This window comes from Sphaerodactylus townsendi, linkage group LG05, assembly GCF_021028975.2.
Source record: "Sphaerodactylus townsendi isolate TG3544 linkage group LG05, MPM_Stown_v2.3, whole genome shotgun sequence".
Classification (NCBI taxonomy): Eukaryota; Metazoa; Chordata; class Lepidosauria; order Squamata; family Sphaerodactylidae; genus Sphaerodactylus; species Sphaerodactylus townsendi.
In genome coordinates, this window is record NC_059429.1 from 123,056,835 (window position 1) to 123,078,278 (window position 21,444).

Genomic DNA, 21,444 nt, shown 5'->3' on the forward strand with positions numbered 1-21,444 from the left:
CCCCCCCCCTTTTTACTAACTCTGTAATTTATAATGCCAATAAAGGCTTTGGAATTGGGAATAAAAAGACCACATGCATTGGGAGTGTTTTGATTGTGTGTTCCTGCATGGCAGGGGGCTGGACTGGATGGCCCTTGGGGGTCTCTTCCAACTATGACAGGGACTTCAGTGGGTGGGTACAATGCCATAGAGCCCACCCTCCAAAGAGTCAATTTTCTCCAGGGGGACTGATCACCGTAGTCTTGAAATTCCAAGGGATTCCCGGCTCCCAACTGGAGGCTGGCATTTTAAATCTGGACGGAGAGGAAAAAAAGAGGCACTTACAGATCATTTCGGAGCATCCAGAACCCTTACTGCAACCCTCATTACAACAACCTTGTAAAGCAGGTCAGAGCAGCAAGCTTGGGGTTTTTTTTTCCAAGGCAGAGACAAGGAACTTTGCACAAACACAAGGGGAAATCATATAGCATTGGGGCAAACATACAAATACATTCTTTGTGGACCTTATGAAGGCTTCTGACCCACACAGATCTCCACATCCTGACTATGAGCCAGTGTAGCTTGGTGACTTCAAGAAAATGTTTTTTTTTTCAAAATTCGAATCGGTAACACTACCCAGAGAGCTCAGAGCAAAGGCTAGGTTGGGAAACGGAGGACGGGTTGTGGAGGCGTAGCACAGTCGCTGTCGCCCTTGAGCTACACCTGCAGTTCCTCAGAAGTGAAGAGGGTGCTAAAGGAGAGATGGAAGACGCCTCCAGGAGCCTGTGCAGAACAAAGCAGGTTTTAAATTCAAACCTGACCCTCCCCAGTCCCTTCTGGGGTCAGAGGGAAAGAGAGGGTTGGGGGAGATTTTGAGCATTGCCCACTCCCCTTCCATGTCACCCCATCCATTTTTCTCCCTGTCACAGGCACACACACACACAAAACGTGCAGCTCAACCCAACTCCAGCCCGGCAATTCCTCCTTACTCCCTGCCAGGGGAAAGAGGGGCGTGTGGAGAAGGGAACTGAGGAGTGTGGGGGTGTGCGCGCGTTTCTGTGCCGAGGAGGCTCCCAAGACCTCGCCGCTCCTGCGTCTTTCCAGAGGCATCTCCATCCCTTTCGCCCCACCCTGAAGAGACGGGGTGGGGGTGGGGGTGGAGAGGAGGAACCCCTCTGATACTCACCTGCTGCTCTCCTCCTGGGCTTTGTGCGGGGCAGGTAAGCCATCTCCCATCCACTCCCCCTCCTCATCATTTCCCTCCCCCCCGTGGTGATGTCACACTCCCTCGCAAGGCATGATGGGCGAATCCCACTGTTTCCCAACAGATGCTCCAAGAAGAGCCGCAGATTAAAGCCATTCCGGGAGGGTCGGCTCGTCTTGCCCCTTTCCCCTCTTCCCTTTCTTTGCCTGCCCTCCCTTTTCTCTGTCGCGCAGCGGGAGGGGCGAAGGGGCAAGAGAGTCACCCTCGGCGACCGGGCGCCCCACCCCCCACCCCTAAAAGCCTGCCTCCTCCTCCGCCTCACCTGCTTCTCTTCCCTCTGGGGGAAGCATGACACCAGCCTTGGAGAGGATGCCTCCTCGGAAGAAAGTTCTCCGCCTCGCTGGGCAGTAGGAGCCGGGCTCTGTGGATGCCCCCTCCAGCTGCTGGATGGTGGAGGCAGGAGGGCTGGGCAGGGAGCTCGCGGAAGGAGGGGAGCCAAGATGTGCCCTCTGTTGGGGCTGCCTGGCTGAAAACCTCCCCCTCTGCACCACCTCCTCGCCCTCCCTGTGGTGACCTTGGGCCGGCTCCGGTTTCATGAGTGCCTCTCCCCTCCCTGGCCTCTGAAATCTGCCCCCCCCCACCCCCAACTCCTTCCCTCCCCCCCCCCACCCCATGGCTGCATCAGAAGAAGGCTCTGGCTGTTTTCTCCCCAGAGGCAGGTCACAGAGTGACCCCAGCATCCTCGGTGAGACGGCTGGCGAGGAGGACGCTGGAGAACACCAAGGTAACCCCAGTCCCTTCTCTCTTTTTTCCCCTGCTAAGTCGCAGAGAGAGTGGGTGGGCGGGTGCGTGGGTGGGTGTGCATGATGGGAAACTGTCATGGAGCGAGAGAGACACACAGATTGGGGAATGGGCGTGTGTTCCTGTGTCGCTCCTGTCTGTCAGTCCGGCCTGTGAGCCTTGCCAGCAGAGAGAAGGCAGTGGGAAATTAGGAACATATTTTGTCTGCAGTAAGCCCTGGAATGATGCAGTGGCTTAGCTGGAAATAGGATTACGGTGCGGTCCTCTGACCTGATGCTTCGGCACACCGCAGGGCGAAAGGATGGGGGGGCAGCCCAGACCTGTCGAGGTCTCTCTTTGTGGCCCAGGCCTTCATTTGATATCTCAGCAGTGCTTTTAATGGGGAAAGGGATTGTCTGATGTGACCTCGCGATGACCCTGAGGGCAGGTAATGGGACGTTCCCGTCTGGTGGACAGAGAATTGAAGTCAAGGGAAAGGGACTAGACCCAGGCTGCTCAAAGGAGCGTGTGGCAGAGTTCCAGGTTTCAATGAACGCGGTTGAAGCTAGAGGCTGCCCCGCGGTTTCTCTCAGACCGCTGGTCTTTACTGCCAGGCAGCTCTGCACCTGTGAACAGGTGACCTCGGATCCTGGCTTGCTGCCAAGTGCCTTCTCGCTCACCTGCATGAGTCAGTGATCTGGTCTGTAGTTGCTTTGGGACAAACCTGCATCTTCCTGCTGCCATCGTTTCAGAATGCTGCTAGTTTCATGGGCGGGATGGGTTACAGAGTGTTGTCTGAACTCTCCTGGTGCCCGTCATGTTTATCTCTCCTACTTGACATGGACTTCTAAATGTGTCAAAGAACAAGCTGATACCCCCACATATTGCAAGAAGAAATCTAAGCTGGCTAGGCGATCATTATAATTGAGAGACAGGGAGCCATTGTGCCATTGACTCTCCCATTTTGCAGCCCTTTTCTGAAGCATTGAGATACCACAACATTTCTCAGCTGCGTAAATCCTCTATGCTGGGTTCCCCTTCCCGTCTCAAACCTGGCCATGCGATTGATACCCACCATTGAAGCTGATGCCTGCCTGCTTCACCACTTGCCAGGGAGAGAGGAGAAAGGGTCTAATAAAGCAGAAAGGGATGGGATGTTGGCATGAAGTCGCCATGGCAACGCAGGAAGCAGAGTAATAATTAAGTCCCAGCTCCCGCCCATTTTGCCCACTCTGACAAGCAAGCAATTTTCTTTCATACCGAGAAGTGTAATTTTCTTATGAAAAGTGTGGCGAGTGTTACCAGAGGGGGGTAGGGGAGGACGTGGCCTTGCGTGGGCTCGGCGTCACCGTTTTCTATTTATAATTGAGAGAGAACCATTGTGCTGTTGACCGATGACTCCCTTTTCCCATTTAGCGGTCCTTTTCTGAAGCCTTAAGCTCTCGCCGTTGAGATACAACAAAATCTCGCTGGCAGCGACTCAGATCCCATTTCTCAGAGAAGCCAGAACCACATGTTGGGGGGCACTTTGTGTTTGTGTGTGTGAGAGAGAGTGTTGCTGTAGAGAATTTCAGGAACCGTTGGCACTAGGGAAGGTTTGCTTCCCTCAGAAATAAATAAATAAAGGGGCTGTCCAGGAGGCGGGAGTCATTACTTAATGACAGTCAGTTGAAAGCAAAGGTCCCCCCCACCCACCCACTCACCATCCCATAGTGTATAGGTTTGTGTGAGCAACAGCAGGCCATAGAAGAGTCACAGGCTTTCTTTGTGGCTGAGTTATTGACACAAGTCTTGGTTAAATACAACCAAGGCAGCAATTGTGTACTCTTGGACTCGAGGTTTCAAGAATCCCTGTAAGAAGTTGTAACTAAAGGGAATCTGAGTGGGGCACTGACCCCTGTGTCCTTTCCCCATCAACTACAGAAACAAAATGGGTTCTCAGTTTCTTTTCTCAGATTCTGGGGTTTCCCCAGCCCCTCAGCTTCTACAATAGACATTTAGATTTGTTGTTGGTAACTTTATGTTTCTGAATTTTGAGATTTACCAAAAGGGTTTTTTTAAGTACATGCTTCAAAGAGAGAATTCAACAGTGAAACTTCTGTAGAGGGCACTGACTCATACTGTATATAAATTTTGGAAGGCACATGCGTTGGACCCTCTATGCCCCCAGCCCCATGCATGACTTTCATCTTTCCTACTGTTCATATGATCCAGCGACAGGACTGTCCTGTTGTATTGAATTACAAGCTCAAACCTTGTTTACAGAGGGATATCTACCAATATGAGCCCTTCGGGGGTTGGGTGGTCTATTAAGCTGAAAATAATAATAATAATAATAATAATAATAATAATAATAATAATAATAATAATAATAATAATAATAATAATAATAATAATAATAATTCCCAGTGCATTCTGTGGGCTTCAGGCTGGCTGCATTCAGTGCTTTCCTCTTCAGATCACCTTTCTGTACTTTAAGTGCGTTGCTTGCCACAATGAGTTAAGATGCAAATGTGTTAATAACGGGGACTGCTTTTAAGCCTCATCATCTCATGATGCTCAGAACCTTTGTTGCTGTGGAAACGGGTTTTTTTTTTTGAAAAGGGAATAATGAAACCAGCTGATGAATGTGTGCTGGCCGATCCACGCCGGTATCCGAAGTTATGGGAACAAAGCATGCTATGAGCGTGAATTGTTGGACTTTCATTGTAAGCAACAATAGCAACGGAACCAGAGAATTTGTTCATTTGCGCCGTTTCCTTTCTGGAGACTGGGGCTACTCATTTTCCAACATTTCTTGCCCTTGGAGGGAGGAAAGCAGCAGGAAAATCTTTTCATGAATTTGATAAAATACTCCTAGATCATGAAAAAAGCATTGGAGGTAGACAGCAAGTTTGCAAAGGAAAGAGGCTAAGTCTGGCGGGCCCGTTTGCTCGTTGAGAGGAGATACATTTTAATTTTATGAAAAAGAGCCCCCCCCTTCTTGCACAGACATATTAAAGAAAAATTTTGTAATATGTTTAGGTATCTGGGCCTTGCTGTACTCATTTTGATACCCCAGGTGGCAAAAGTGAGATATAGGAAGAAGGAGAAGAAGAAGAGGAGGAGGAGGAGGAGGAGGAGTAGTTTGGATTTATATCCCCCCTTTCTCTCCTGTAGGAGACTCAAAGGGGCTGACAATCTCCTTGCCCTCCCTCCCTCACAACAAACACCCTGTGAGGTGGGCGGGGTTGAGAGTGAGGTGGGTGGAGTTGAGAGAGCTCTGAAAAGCTGTGACTAGCCCAAGGTCACCCAGCTGGTGTGTGTTGGAATTCCCCAGATAAGCCTCCACAGCTCAGGCGGCAGAGCGGGGAATCAAACCTGGTTCCTCCAGATTAGAATGCACCTGCTCTTAACCACTATACCACTGCTGCTCCAGAAGAAGAGTTTTGATTTATACCCCACCTTTCTTTCCTGCAAGGAGACTCAAGGTGGCTTACAGACTCCTTTCCCTTCCTCTCGTCACAACAGACCCCTTGTGAGGTAGGTGGGGTTGTGAGAGTTCTGAAGAACTGGGACTAGCCCAAGGAAGGGAAGACGATTGTAGGCTGCTTAAAGCTAGAGAAAAGCGGGGTATAAAAACGAACTCATCTTCTTTCAAACTTCTGACCTAATGTTCTGTAAGATATGGCGCAAAAACAAAGGCAGTGTGCAATGGGGAATCAGGGCTTCAGTCTTTCATGCCTGTGCTCAGGAGAAAATCTTATCCTGTTGAATGGAACCTACTCTCAGCCACAGCTTTGTCCTTCGGGACCGCATTACCCCATATGTCCCTTCTAGGCCTCTGTGCTCAGCAGAGGCCAATTTCCTGCTAGTCCCCGGCCCCTCCATGATGCAGCTGGCCTCCACTTGTCTCCACGCGAGAGGATCCCATGTACAATGTGTACATGGTACGAGCTGCCTATAGAGGGTGGCCTTCACTCTGTTAGTGCTTGATTGGTTGCATTCATTCACTCGGGAAAGATTTTGCCGCTTTCAGGTTTGAACCAATGGAACAAAAACCTCTCCTTGGGCTTTATTTGGAGCAGCAGTGGCGTAGGAGCAGCAGTGACGTAGGAGGTTAAGAGCTCGTGTATCTAATCTGGAGGAACCGGGTTTGATTCCCAGTTCTGCCGCCTGAGCTGTGGAGGCTTATCTGGGGAATTCAGATTAGCCTGTACACTCCCACACACACCAGCTGGGTGACCTTGGGCTAGTCACAGCTTAGCCTTATTTGTCTTGTTCATTGCATTGCATCAGCCTCTCGTTTGCAAGTATATTGTCCTGATAAGCAAAGTGTACTTGTAACTGCTGCAGCATCCGAAAAAGGATAGCGCAGACGTTGAATGAAAACGCAGAAAAGGAAAGTCAAAATGATCCAAGGGGCAGAGCCCTATGAAATGTAGTTGAATATTTGGGTGTTTTTCTTCTTCTTCTAGGCTTTGCAACAAGATAGCAAAGGAAAGGAAGTTTACAAAAAGCAGCCAGGGAGAACTCTCTATAGAATGGCACAACTCAGCAACTTCAGGACAGACAAAAGAGAAGGCCTTTATATAAGACAAAATTTGTGCATGGAATCTGCTGCTACAAGAAGAACTGATGGCCGCCGGCATCTAGACGGCTTCCAAATGTGGCTAGTTACAGTAAAAGAGGACAGGTGTATTGGTGGCTACTAGCTATGATGAGTGAACAGAACCTTCATATTCAAAGGCAGTCTATCTCTGAATTCTGGGGGCAAAGAATGAAAGGAATGCTGTCGCTTTCCGATTCTGCTCATGAACTTCACAGAGTTATCTGGCTGACCTGTGCTCTTATGGAACATCCGTTTTCTCCCTACAGGTGCATTGTACAAGGCTGTTCAGGGGAATTTAGTAAGCTTAAGCAATACAAATGACCTAAAATCTGGTCTCAGTGAGGGGTTGTGTGTGTGTGTGTGTGTGTGTGTGTGTGTGTGTGTGTGTGTGAGAGAGAGAGAGAGTGAGTGTGAGTCCTCTGCCATCCTTACATTTCCAAGCAACATTTTCAAGGGAATCCTCTCTGAAGGGTGCTTGGGTCAGCCTACTTCAGTCGCATCACAGGATTTTCAGGTAGACTGTGATGCATTTATGCGTGGTTTCTATCCAGTGCGCTGCCTTGGGGGCCAGGCACTGATGTATAAATAATTCAGACCCATAACTCAGACACATTGCTGGGAGTTTTGATTTAATGACATAACTCTCCATGGCAGACTTTACGTACATCTGCAAGTAGGATTCTATGCCATGAAAGCAGTCCAGAGATATATCTGCCCTCTGTGCAATACTGTGCTTTTTTTGGTATTTGGTTGTCGAACACTGTGCCGACAGGCCTGGAGCACTTCAAAGAGACTAGTCATGCCTCTGAAGTACTTCAAGAAAGTGAGGATAGTTTTCATGGAAGCCATGATACTTTTTCTCATTGGGGCTGACTTATGCATGTGTTATTTATATCCCATTTTTTCCTGCCTGGTGAAGATCGCATTGACAACATCATTCCTCTGTTATCATATCCTCACATTAACAATCCTATGAGGTAGATTAGACTGAGAAGGAATGACAGGCCCAGGGTCACTCAGTGGACTTCAGTGACACAGTGGAGAATCGAACCTGAGTCACTTGGATCCTAGTCTGACACACTAACCACTATGTCACGCTCCTTTCATGTTTCATTGGCCATATGGAAGCTACCAGGCAGCATTGGTATGGTTGTATCTCTGCTTGGAGCACCATGTACATTCCTTGCATCTTCTAAGCAAATCAGGAGAGCATCAGTGGGTAGGGAAGCTGCTGGGAAGTTGCCTGTCATAAAGACCTGGAAAGCCTAGTGAAGCTCTAGGGACTTTCCCAGTCTCTATGATCATCACCATAGAGTCTGCAGAAATTCCCAGAACATTATGGAGGATGTGATGTCACATCACCTAAAACTTCCCCCTCACCAGCTACTGTGCCTGAAATCTCTTGGGATTTACTGGCAGAGTCTTAACAACCCTAGCAGATATTGCAGAATTGTTGCCAGTCAGAGATGAGTGGCTGAGCTAGATGGACAAACAGTCCGTTTGGACCAACAGTGGCAACCCTAAGGAAGATCCCAAAATAATAACAATCTGTATCCTAACACTATTCTTGGAAAAGCTTGAGGCCTTCATCCAATTGAAGGAGCCATTCTCCAGCCTGACTGATTCTTCCATGGGTAGCAGGGTCTCTTAATTAGAAGGAAGGCCCTTTAGGTGAGAAGAAGGCTTCAAACTTTGGCAAATGGTGTGGTTGGATACAGGCCAAGGACTAGGAAAGCCAGTCTCACCTTTGGGTAGCTTGAGTCTGCCATGAATAATTCATGGCAACCAACCTGCCAGTTGCTTCCTCCCTGGGCACCCGCTGTCTCGTTACAGTGGCAGGCAGTACCCTGGGCACCCGCTGTCTCGTTACAGTGGCAGGCAGTACCCTGGGCACCCGCTGTCTCGTTACAGTGGCAGGCAGTACCCTGGGCACCCGCTGTCTCGTTACAGTGGCAGGCAGTACCCTGGGCACCCGCTGTCTCGTTACAGTGGCAGGCAGTACCCTGGGCACCCGCTGTCTCGTTACAGTGGCAGGCAGTACCCTGGGCACCCGCTGTCTCGTTACAGTGGCAGGCAGTACCCTGGGCACCCGCTGCCTCGTTACAGTGGCAGGCAGTACCCTGGGCACCCGCTGCCTCGTTACAGTGGCAGGCAGTACCCTGGGCACCCGCTGTCTCGTTACAGTGGCAGGCAGTACCCTGGGCACCCACTGCCTCGTTACAGTGGCAGGCAGTACCCTGGGCACCCGCTGTCTCGTTACAGTGGCAGGCAGTACCCTGGGCACCCGCTGTCTCGTTACAGTGGCAGGCAGTACCCTGGGCACCCGCTGTCTCGTTACAGTGGCAGGCAGTACCCTGGGCACCCGCTGTCTCGTTACAGTGGCAGGCAGTACCCTGGGCACACGCTGTCTCGTTACAGTGGCAGGCAGTACGATACTCAGGCTCCTTGCTCCAGGGGGGAGGGAGAGAGGAATGTCGGCTGGCCAAACCTGCCCCCATGTGACTCACTCAAGCACCTTCACCCCCCTCATTACACCACTGCATGAATTACTCCCCAACTTCAGTGAGACCTTCTCTAACTGAGAAAACTTTTACAAGTGTTACAGCTTTCATGTGGACAGCGACAATATATCAAAGAAAAGAAGAAGACGACTTTGGATTTATGCTCCACTTTTCTCTCCCTTTAAGGAGAATTAAGGTGACTGAAAAGCTCCTTTTCCCTTCCCCTCCCCACCACAACAGACACTTTGGGGCTTTCCCCACTACAGAAGGGAGCTAAGGTCGACTTGGTTCCCTTCAGTGGAGGGTGATTCCAGGCTGTCCCCACAGCAACTGAGTTGGCCCCCTGGAACCGAGCTAAGTGGGCGGGATCATCTTGGTGCCTGTTTCGCTCCTTGATCGTGATTGGCGCTTGTGTTACGGCGGGAAATGGGAGCGTTCTTTTTTTTTTTTTTACAGTTTTTACAGTTTACAGTTACATGCACTTTCTGCCCGCCACAACTCTCCCGTTCTGCGCATGCCACAAAAGCGGCTCGTGATTGGTTGAACGGATGAGGTGTCGTTTCGATGCTTCCCCACTTCGAAGAGGTATCGATCTTGTTCCCGCAGAAAAGTGTGGTTCATAACTGCGACAAGGATGTTGCAGTTATGGGGGGGGGGGGGAAACTGAGACAAAACAATGTTGAGCTTGGTGGCAGTGGGGATTCACTGAGGCGAACCTAGGTAGAAACCAGTTCAACTCTGTCAGTGGGGAAAGCCCCCTTGTGAGAAAGGCGGGGCTGAGAGAGCTCTGGGAGGACAGTGACTAGTCCAAGGTCACCCAGCAGGCTTCATGTGCAGGAGTGGGGGAAATCAAAATTGGTTAGTGTCCACTGTTCTAAACCACTACACCACGCTGGCTCTTCAAAGTGGTTAGCGGCAGGCCATACCTTTCGAACTGCTTGGCAGTGTGGACTGAGGAGGCAGAGGGAAGGCCACCTTCTGACTGCCAGTGATTTCTGATCCATTGAATACAATATAGCAAGGGCCCTTCATCCTCCTTTGTGACCCTGAACTTCCTAACGGTACCTTTTAATGATCTGTTCTCGAAACAGAGCAAGTGGGGGCAAGGTAAATGTCATGCAGATGTGCGCAACTGCAAGCTGTTTCTAAAACTGCACATCTGTTTGGGGAATGGTAGTCTGAGAGTGGAGAGATAGGGAGGGGAACGGCACTTAATCTTTCCCCAGCCTTCTGTTTGGCTTTCCCGTGTCTCTGCCTCCCCTCACCACCAGCAGCTTTCTGCTTTTGATGTTTCATATATTAGTTCGCTCCTCTGAAGGTCCCACTGAGACTCCGTAGGGAGAAAAGGTGCCAGCATCAGACAACGTGAAGCAGGGTAGATGCGGGGGGAGGTAGTGCTACCCCCACTATATCTGCCACCCTCTTGGGGGGGGGTGTCTGCATATCTCCAGTAATTACAAGTGATCTCCAGATGACAGACATCAGCTCCCCTTTAGAAGGTAGGCTCTATGGCTTTACACGCCACTGAGGCCACACTGCTGTAGTGGTTAAGAGCATGTGAACTCTAATCTGGAGAACCAGATTTGCTTCTGCACTCCTACAGTCTTGCTGGGTGACCTTGGGCTAGTCACAGTTCTTTGGAACTCTCTCAGCCTAACCTACCTCACAAGGTGTGGGGAAAGGAGCTTGTAAGCCACCTTGAGTCTCCTTACAGGAGAGAAAGGCGGGGTATAGATCCAAACTGCTCCTCCTCCTCTTGTTCTTCTTCTCCTGCCTTCTGCTGGTTCTAGTCCAAATCTACATGAATTTCCCACTAGGAGTTGGGAACTCACTTCCCCTCCCGCTTGGTTTGCCACGTCCCCAGAGGTGGGATCCAGCAGGTTCTCACCAGTTCCTGAGAGTGGGTTACTAATTATTTGCGTGTGCCGAGAAGGGGTTACTAATTGGGTCTGCTTTTCCGTTAGAAATTCCATTAGGTCCAAAAATCATAAAGTTCTGTTGTTTCCTATGTGGCTGGTTAGCGATAATTCTCCCTGTTGGGTTGTTTTAAAAACATGTTTTAGAAATATGGTAAAGTTCCTGGTTTAAGGAAAGTATCCTTCTTTTGATTTCTAGAAACAAAATTAAGTATTTGAAAGTATGAAGTATTTGACAGGCAGTCAATTAGAGGAGAAGTAGTTGTTTCTGTTGGCAGTAGACGATAGGACTTGCTATAATGAGTTTAAATTATGGACAGAAAGACACCAGCTGGAAATTAGGAACTTTTTTTTACAGTAAGAGTTTTTTACAGTAACAGAGAAAGTATTAATGTCCCACCCCTGGAATGCCCGGTCACGCCCCTGTCATGCCCTGCCCAGCCCCATTGGCGCTACGCCACTGTTTGAATCCCACCACCATGGGAACCTGTTACTGAAATTTTTGGATCCCACCTGCACATCCCCCCATGCCACTGGAGGGTGTGGGGAATAAGGTTGCCAGCTCCAGGTTGGGAACCTCCTAGGTATTTGGGGGTGGAGTATTGGGAGGACATGGACCTCAGTGGGTAGAATACCAGAGAGTCCACCCTCTCCATTTTCTTCAAGAGAACCGATCTCTGTGATTTGGAGATGAAGGGTAATTATGGCAGATCCCCAATTTCCACCAGGAGTGTGAAATCCCTGTCTTCCACTGTGAATGTTGGCGGTCTGGTGGCATTACTGCTGATGGATTCACCTAATCAAAAATGGTCACGTAAAGTGGTCTGTAATGTGTCATTTGGCTATGGGACAACCCTGAAAGAAGGCACACATTTATTTCACTGTCCAAAAGGAAAAGGGTGAAACGTTTTTTTTTCCCCCAACCTAGTTTGTGTGATTTTGTGACTGCACCAGAAGGCTTCTTCTGGGCTTTTCTCCCAACCGATCCTCATGACTCACTCTGAGTTCCCCGGAGGGTTTCTCAACATTTCCCTGCCAGTGAGTGTCTCGGTCAACTCAGCCGCGAAGCAAGGATAAAATTGCAGAGTCTTGCAGACTGACAGAAGTTGGAAAAAGTGAACTTAAGCTCCACTGGAGCGGTGGCGGGAAAGCAGCAAGACCCCTTTCCTATCTGAAAGGGGTTTTTGGCGGGGTTGCCCAGTTCTGTCAATAAATGCCATATCTTTCCCTGAACTGCTGTTACGGAGGTGCTCACAAGGAAGTGCTTTTCTTGACCAGACCAGGGCACCTGACAACAACCAGCCTTTCTCCCCCTGATCTATGTATAGCTGCTGCCAGTGAATCTGCAATCCCTCTCCCACATGGCAAGTGGGTAGGGATGCCAGCCTCCAAGTGAGACCTTGAGTTCCCTGGAATCAGACCTCCTTGATGTTCCCATCCGTTTGCCGCTGCCTTCCCTTTTAAGGACCTATAGCCAAATGGGATTTTGAGATTTTGGAAGTGAGACTTACTACTTTAGTGTCTTGATGCTTGTTCACGAACCCAGAGAATCTTGCAATCAGTCCTTGCAGTCACTTCCCAATAGATGCAGGTGCAGATGCAGGGAATGCATTTTGTCTGTTGGCAGTCATTTAAAGGATACTTCTGATGGCACATGTGCACAGTGGAGGTGGAAGGAGAACTATTCTGTACTTTATACAGGACAATCAGTTCAGTGAGTCAAATGAGCCAGGGGATACTGGCTCACCTTCAGAAAAGTGAGATGATTTGGTTCTTGAGCTGCCCCAGGCTGGGTCATTGACTGGCTACGGCACAAGCACAAAGCTGATTAGCAGATCCCAGTTGTTGGATATGTCATGATATATGAAATAAAAGTTCACAAAAGGTTCATCTTCTAGTCAGCAGAAGTTTGCCAACAGCAAGGCTAGAGACAGTAAGTCTAGGGTGAAGTAGCAACAGTTGACCTTTAACATGATTGGTGAGTTCAACTGTGACTCTAGACCAATGAGAGGCTGTTGCCGGGGTGGGGGAAAAGTATCCTTCTTGAATATGTAAGAACCAATGCATTGTATATGCTAAGTTCTGATAGAGTCTGAGAGTGTTGAGTTCAGTGTATGTGTTCAGCTTTGTTCTTGCTGAAGAGTTCTGTATAGTCTTATAGTCTTGTACAGCATAGACTTGTGTAACCTTGCAACTGCTAAAGTAAAACCTTCCTATGGATATGGAGAGTATTCCTTTCCAAGAGTGGTAGAAGGCTGCAGTGAGTGCAAGAAGACTATAGACCTTCTCATCTTACCAGAGTAGCTCTGTTTTAAACTCTACTGATAGGATACATGCATGCTTCTTGAACTGTCCACACTATGTATACCTGATGATCAGCATTTAAATGTGTGAACTAACTTTAGTGAAAAGCAGTGGTAATATGGTTAAGAGTGATGGACTCTAAACTGGAGAACTGGGTTTGAATCCTCGCTTTCTTACATGAGTGGTGTTTTCTCCAAGCCTCCACAAGAAGCTTGTTGGGTGATCTTGGGCTCTAGCCACAGTTCTCTTTGAACTCTCTCAACCTCACATACCTCACAAGGTGCTTGTTGAGGGGAGAGGAAGGAAAGGTGATTGTAAGCCACTTCGAGACTTCTTACAGGAGAGAAGAGGAATATAAACCCAAACTTATTATTATTCAGTGCACTTGATCCACCAAAGATTTCTTTATGGAGAGATCTCTGTGTTGGCCTTTCAAACACGTAAGCCATCAGTTGAAGGTATCGTCATCAAGGGACAAGTGCATGCATGAATCAGCCCTTTAAATGGCTAGCAATTGAGCAGATGTGCTAAGTCCATAGGCGAACATTGTGTTTGAGCATAAGGAAGGTCTGCAATGGACCACCGATGATGGGCCATTCACACAGATGGTCCCATTTCGTTCAGGTGGCTGTCAAGTGATGGATTTATGTCGCCTGAGTCCTCTTGATGTAGTTGATTTTTCCAGCATGTGCAATGGGGGAAAAAAATCTGTGGCAAACAGTGCTCCGCCTTCCTCAGTCTGGAGCTCTGATCTCAAAAATGTATCTAACTGTGACAAGTCCAAAACCCAACATCTGGAATCCAGATCCACAGTTCCATGCAGACATGCATGTTGATCCTTCCACATAAAAGAGATTCCAGTAGCTGCTTTGATTTAAAGCTAGCTTAAGATGCAGAGAGAGAGAGACATCCACTGGAAACTCTTTATCATGCTATGGAGGAATAAAGTTGTTCATGCCCGGAGGCATGAGGTCTCACATTATCATGAGGATCCCTTTAGAAGATGCTGGCAAGACATTTAACTGGTTGCTAAAGAGTTCCAGAATTCCTTGGGTATTGATGGTAATGACAATGACTGTTGTTACCAAAGGTTCAGTATTAAATAAAGGCAATTAATTTGTGATATTATTGACTGGGCAAAATAGTACAGGGGAGAAAGACTGCTGTGATGATATGTCCGTGGTGGCGAACCTTTGGCACTCCAGATTGTGGGGCCAGAAGCGAGTCTCTGGTCCAACACAGCAGAGTTAGTTTTAAGAAAAACTTACAGTTAAAATGAAAAGGCACAAGACATCTGACATTATAAATAAACAGACAGTTTTTACTTTGGCAGAATTTAGATCAGGATTACAAGATGTGAACTCCTCCCGAGGGAGAGAGCTCTCGGTGCTCTCAATTCAAAGACATGGAATTTAGAACGTTACAGAATACAGATAAGTTACAAAAGGTGACCTTCCCCTGAGGGAGAGAGCCACACCCTTGTGCTCTCCAGTGATAGACACAAAATTTAGAACCAGGAGGTGACCTTCTCCCAAAGGAGAGGCACACCCAATAGAGGAAGACCTGAGTTTTTGTAGATGCAAAGACGTCACATAGTCCTTCCCCTACGTTCCACGTATTATAATCCATTCCCCTTAAGAATCTGATTGGTCAAATCTGTCTTTGGTCACAATAAGACAACCTCTTTCTACGTATTACATTCCATTCTGTAATTCAAACTGCACGCTGTGAGCTTATGCCCTCTACGCATATGCAAAGGACTACAGCCATAAAGTAGCTTGCTCCTCCAAGAAAAACCTGTTATTCTTGGTTGGCTCTCAGAGAGAGCTGATGTCCTCAAGCTATACAGCATTCTTCTGGATCATAAAAATTCCCTTCTCTCCCAACAGTTTGAAATGATTCTAACAATTCCCCAGTTTGAAATGTTAAAACATAATTCTAACACAATGATTCTAACAACAATAGAATTATAGTGAAATACAAATACATGTAAATATGAATCACTCTCATTATTTCTATATTCATTTAACTATATAGAAAAACTCTTTGTTTAACTAATCACATTGATTTAGCTAGTTCTAACACAATGTCATAAAATGCACATTTCTGCTGTCACGTAGCAGCCTGTAGTTCCAAGATCTCAAAAGATGTTATCTGTAGCCTGTCTGCATAGTGGTAACATTCCTTTGACCTACTGCAAAATGCAGGCTTCTGCTGGTCACTATACAGAGACACTCCATTTTGATTCCTAAATCCTTGGTTTTATAACTTAATCTTTTTCTTGATTAAATACATAATTATACACATTCTGACCTGTCTCCACAAGATGTTATGGACTGCAATTCCCATCAGCCCCTGCCAGCATGGCCAATTGGCCGTGCTGGCAGGGGCTGATGGGAATTGTAGTCCATGAACATCTGGAGTGCCCACAGGTTCGCCACCACTGACCTATGGGCAAGGCAGAGATCTACCTCTGAAGGTGAATCTTCAACAAAGAAGATACCTCTGACCTACGCATCTCACATAAGCAATGCTGGGTTAACTAGTCAATGGCTTAATCAATAAACTGGTCCTAAAACAGTTCGCCACCACTGTGATATGTACTTGGGATTTCTGCTGCAATCAAACACTGGTTTCAGTGGTCTAGTGTGTGCACTATATGGCAAATTAATTAGCAAACCTTTGGCACTCAGATGTTATGGTCACAATTTTATCACCCACCGCCGAAAAGCATGGCAAATTGGCTATGCTAGCAAGGGATGATGAAATTATGAATCCATAACATCTAGTGTATGGAAAGTCCCTCCTACTACTACTCAGTCTCTAGTGCATGCACTCCTTGCTGGTGAGACAGTTCTAAAGATGTAACTAAATATACACTATCAGTGTGTTAAATAAACTCCCAGGACATTTGGAATTGACAAGGATAGACAAGCTTTCAGCTGATGAAATTCCATATGTTACCTGCCAGGTTCTCACGTTCTGAGCGATAGTTGATACGGTTCATATATTAGAGGTAGAGAAAGATCGAGGACAGATCAGAAGGAGTCGGCTTAATGTTTATAGTTTCTTATAAACTTCATGTTGTGTAATTCTTAGAAAGTTTTGGATGGATGTAATTTCAAACAGAATCCTGTTGTATAGGGCTTTTTGATGCATCTTGGTTGTTTCTGTTTATATTGTATTTGGTTTTGGTCTGTTACTGTGATAAACTATATATGGGCCCTTTTTCGCACAAATCTATACTGCTCGTATACTCAGTGCTTCGAAGACTGACCCGCCCCCCCTAATAAAAGAACAGATAAATGCTGCAAATAAACAGGAGAGGGGGAACTGGGTGAGCTCAGAAAATGGCCCCGAGGAGCAGTGGTGGGATCCAAAAATTTTAGTAACAGGTTCCCATGGTGGTGGGATTCAAAATGTGGCGTAGCGCCAATGGGGCTGGAAGCCGGAGGGCATTCGGAGACTGACCAGGCATTCTGAGATGGGGCATTTCTGGTGCAGGGGCTGTGGAAAGGGCCTTGGCCACTGGCGCCAGTCCTTGCAGGTGGGAAGCTTGAATGCAGAGCTTGAGCTGCCATCCTACTAGACTGCTTCAAGTTCTGCGCGCTACTGCTGAGAGGAGGGGCGTAACTAAGGCAAAAATCACATGGCAAAATCACCAATTAGTAACCCCCTTTTGGCACACACAAATAATTAGTAACCTACTCCCGGGAACCTGTGAGAACCTGCTGGATCCCACCTCTGCCGAGGAGGTAGTTCAAGGGAGCAGAGAAGTGTGGGAAATGTAACAAACAGATCTCACAGTAACTGAAAACATTTTCAAAACGTTTCAGCCAGAAAAATCTTTTAAAAGGGGATCCATTTAAAATGTTTTGAGGCTGGAAAGAAAACATTTTGAGGTAAAAACACTGCACAACTCCATGGAGGACATGTTTTATTTCCTGCCTCAAAACGTTTTAAAAGGTTTGCACAGAAAGGGCCGTAATACACTACTGGTTTCGATCTCCTACAAAAGATGATTGCTTACACAAGCTCCATTGAACACAGAGGAAATTTCTTCTGAACAAACTTGCATGGAATTGGACGGCACTGCTTACAGCTCAAGCAAAAACCCCTTCGGTGTTCTTTGTGGGTTAATTTTTGACACATACGAACACACATGAAACGGCTTTGTACTGAGTCAGACCACTGGCCCATTTAAGGTCAGTGTTGTCTACTCTGGCTGTCAGCTGCTCTCAGGTCTCAGGTAGGTCTCATAGCACCTGCTTCCTTTTAACTGCAGGTGCTGGGGATCGAACCTGGCACCTTCTGCACGCAAAGCAGATGCTCAACCCCTAAGCCACAGCATGTGGCATCATAGAGTTGGAAGGGGTCATATAGGCCATCTAGTCCAGCCCCTTGCTCAATATGAGATCAGCATCCCAGACAAGTGTTTGTCCAGCCGGGGTCTGCAACCTGCGGTTCTCCAGATTGGCCATGCTGGCAGGGGCTGATGGGAATTGTAGTCCATGAACATCTGGAGAGCCACAGGTTGCAGACCCCGACTCCAGCCACTGCTCAAAGACTGCCAGTGAGTGTGAGCTCACCACCTCCCCAGGAAGCCAAATCCACTACTGAACTAATCATTACAGATGGAGCAGCAGTGGCGCAGTGGCTAAGAGCAGGTGCACTCTGATCTGGAGGAACCGGGTTTGATTCCCAGCTCTGCCACCTGAGCTGTGGAGGCTTATCTGAGGAATTCAGATTAGCCTGGACACTCCCGCACACTCCAGCTGGGTGACCTTGGGCTAGTCACAGTTCTTCGCAGCTCTCTCAGCCCCACCTACCTCACAGGATGTTTGTTGTGTGGGGCTAAGGGGTCTCATGCCCCAGGTCTCCTGCAGGAGAGGGAGGATATAATCAAACTCTTCTTCTTCTTCTTCTTCTTCTTCTTCTTCTTCTTCTTCTTCTTCTTCTTCTTCTTCTTCTTCTTCTTCTTCTTCTTCTTCTTCTTCTTCTTCTTCTTCTTCTTCTTCTTCTTCTTCTTCTTCTTCTTCTAAAAAACAACAACCCTAATATCCTGTCAGTATCTTTCCACCTGTCATTTATACCCATTATCGTATCAATTCCATCACTGCTTATTCTGTGAAGCTGCTTCTTACCCATCTTCCTCCCACCTTCCCCTTTCTCAGTACTACGGCTGAAGTCTGGCCGAGGGGCTAGTTTTACACAACAGCCTTTCTTTCCTTCTTTGCCTCTCAGCTGCAGCTTCAGTGTCATGCCACAGATGCCAAAGGCAGCGTGGTTGGCAGCGCCCGCGCTGACAGCAAGCCACTGTGTCCTTTCTCATGCCGAGCAGGGATGACAAAGAGGAGCAGACGATGTCTGGTTCCTGCATGCAAACATTTCGGCAGCTTCTCCCGCCCCTGCTGCCGTGCATACAAATTCTCCAGCCAAATCTGAGGCAGGAACAGGTGTCCCACTAGCAGTGAGTAATAGTAAATGAATGGTGCCTTGTTTTCTGGGCAACCATAATGCGGTTCCCAATAATAATTCATAAGGGCTGTCAAGTCACAACTGATCTATGATTACCCCCTTATGCAGTGCCAGATTTACCTATAGGCTTGGCAGGCTGAAGTCTAGGACCTCAAAATCTAGGGGCCCTCTAGCCAAGGTGTATAACATTTTTGTCACTGTCATAGCCTTTTCTTACACGTGCTGTCATAACACCCTGTAGTGTCTACAACCCTTCAGTAATTTTCCTTATTTGTCGAAGGCTTTCACGGCCGGAATCACTGGGTTGCTGTGTGGTTTCCGGGCTGTATGGCCATGTTCTAGCAGCATTCTCTCCTGATGTTTTGCCTGCATCTGTGGCTGGCATCTTCAGAGGATCTGATGATCCTTGGAAGATGCCAGCTGGGCTCACGAGCAAATCAGAAGAATACTGCTAAACTATCGCTGGCTTTCAGAAATACAACAATAATCCCTCACTATACTTTATTTCAGAATAATACTGCTTTAGAGAGCCAGCGTGGTGCCGTGGTTAAGAGCAGGTGCACTCTAATCTGGAGAACCGGGTTTGATTCCCCGCTCTGCCACTTGAGCTGTGGAGGCTTATCTGGGGAATTCAGATTAGCCTGTGCACTCCAACACACCACAGGCTGGGTGATCTTGGGCTAGTCACAGTTCTTTGGAGCTCTCTCAGTCCCACAGCCTCACAGGGTGTTTGTTGTTGGGGTGGGGGGAAAGGAAAGAAGGTTGCAAGCCCCTTTGAGTCTCCTTACAGGAGAGAAAGGGGCAATATAAATCCTAACTCCTCCTCCTCCTCCTTGTCTATAACTTGATACTAGAATTGTTTTCTGTATTGATTTGGTTCTTCCAGGATTTCACTGAAGTAGACCCCATTTTGTGCATCTGCATTGTGTGGACTCAGTGGTGGGATCAAAAAATTTTAATAACTGGAGTTCGATGATGGTGGGTTTTGGAAACGGTGTGGGCGCCGCCGCTATCACATGGCTCCCCTCCAGTCCCTATTGGGCAGGGAGGTTGCTTTAGTAACCCCTTCTCGGCACTCAGAAAAAATTAGTCACCACTTCTAGAGAAGTGGTGAGAACTGGTTGGATCCCACCTCTGTGTGGACTCCATCTTCTTCACAAAGATCATGCAAGGGGCAGGGATTGTGCGGGGCTCGCAAGTGGAATAGCCTGGGGCTCTCTTCATCTAAATCCAGCACTATGCTTATGGGATTTTCAAAAGAAAAGCAGAGATGGTTTGCCATTGCCTGCCTCTTTATAGCAACCTTCGATATCCCCTCTGGTCTCCCATCCAGGGCCTAACCGTGGCCAACTCAGTTTCTGAGGTTTCATGAGATTGGACTGCCCTTGGCTATTCAGTCTGCAAAGTGTGGTTCCTAAATGTGTTCACATTAGACCACTGTTCCGATTTGCTTGCTTTGGACGGGCTTCTATCACAGGAGTGGGCATAAGCTGAACTGGAACAACATGGTATTTTGGGAATCTTTTCAGCTGTGTTGGAAGAAAATTCTATTTTGGAGGCCATTCCCCTCCCAGCACATCTTGTGAAAACCCTCATGTATTCACTGACCCTCGCTCTCACTTGCCCTCACTGGTCATTGCAGGACCAAATCTGATTGGCATTATGACCTTATTCTGAACAAAAAAAATCTGATTGGAAAGTAGCTGTAAATTCGAGCCGAACTAGATGTTACGTTCTTTACAGCACAGGTGTCAAACTCGCGGCCCTTCAGATGATGCTGGCAGGGGATGATGGGAACTGTAGTCCATAACATCTAGAGGGCCACGAGTTTGACACCTCTGCTTTACAGGGACCCAGCATCTGGCTGACTCCCTGCAACGACCAGCAGCTGTGGTGATGTGTCTAAATACGAGGAAGAGCCTGATTCAGGTGGGAACTGTGATGGGGGAGGAAGGAAGTGATGTCACAAGGTCTGTGATACACCCCTTCTCCTAACTCTACCCCCCCCCCCGCCAAATTCTGGGGATTGCCAGTGGAGGGTTGGCAATGCTATGCCAGAGGAAGACATAACCCCCTTCTCTTTCCATACCAATTGGAATTGGGGTTCCACTCCACTCACCTGATTTTTAGAGGAAGAAGCCTCACTAAGACTCCATTCACAGAGTTCTCAGTATTTTGTGCAGCTGAGCTGTAGAAATCTCCACACCAAAGAGGATTTGGGTAGATTGAAAGAGTTGGTACTTGGTACATAATAGTTCATGACTATTATGGGTATTTCTGAGTAGACTAAGAGTCCCAACCAAAGGGTGGGTGGTGGATCTGACTATGGAAGTGGTGTGTGCAGATGCACCAGTGGATTTGACCTCCCTGGGGCATTTACCTCAGAGGAAGGGCAATGTCACCGGTATGCAGTCACTGTGGCCCTCACCTGCACTGAGACATTGGCACGAGATATGGTGCCACTATCCCAGTGCCCCTACTGCTTCCGGCGGTGTAGTAGGAGAGAGCCAGGAGCGTGGCCAGGGGAAGAGCCAACATTAGTTGGCTCCCTCCCAGCCATTCAGTGGGTTATGTCAGCAAAAACTACCAGACCATGACCAAACAGCCTGGAAAACACACAACAGCCAGTTGACTCTGGCTGTGAAAGCCTTCGAAGAAGAAAAAGAAGAAGAGTTGGATTTATATTCCCCC

At 47.8% G+C, this 21,444-nt stretch overlaps 1 protein-coding gene across 6 annotated transcripts in view; it reads left to right on the forward strand.

Annotated features, from left to right (window-relative positions):
- The first annotated feature begins 1,115 nt into the window (after positions 1-1,115).
- The window catches only part of PHACTR3 (phosphatase and actin regulator 3), a 295,584-nt gene continuing 275,255 nt past the window's right edge, over positions 1,116-21,444 (forward strand). For 5 of the 6 annotated variants that reach the window (XM_048498144.1, XM_048498146.1, XM_048498149.1 and 2 more), the window contains exon 1: positions 1,689-1,967. In XM_048498144.1, the coding sequence (XP_048354101.1) occupies positions 1,856-1,967 (112 nt within the window). In that variant the 5' untranslated portion in view covers positions 1,689-1,855. Of the gene's footprint in view, positions 1,200-1,688; positions 1,968-21,444 lie in introns of those variants that run through there. The other variant, XM_048498148.1, reaches the window with a different exon arrangement.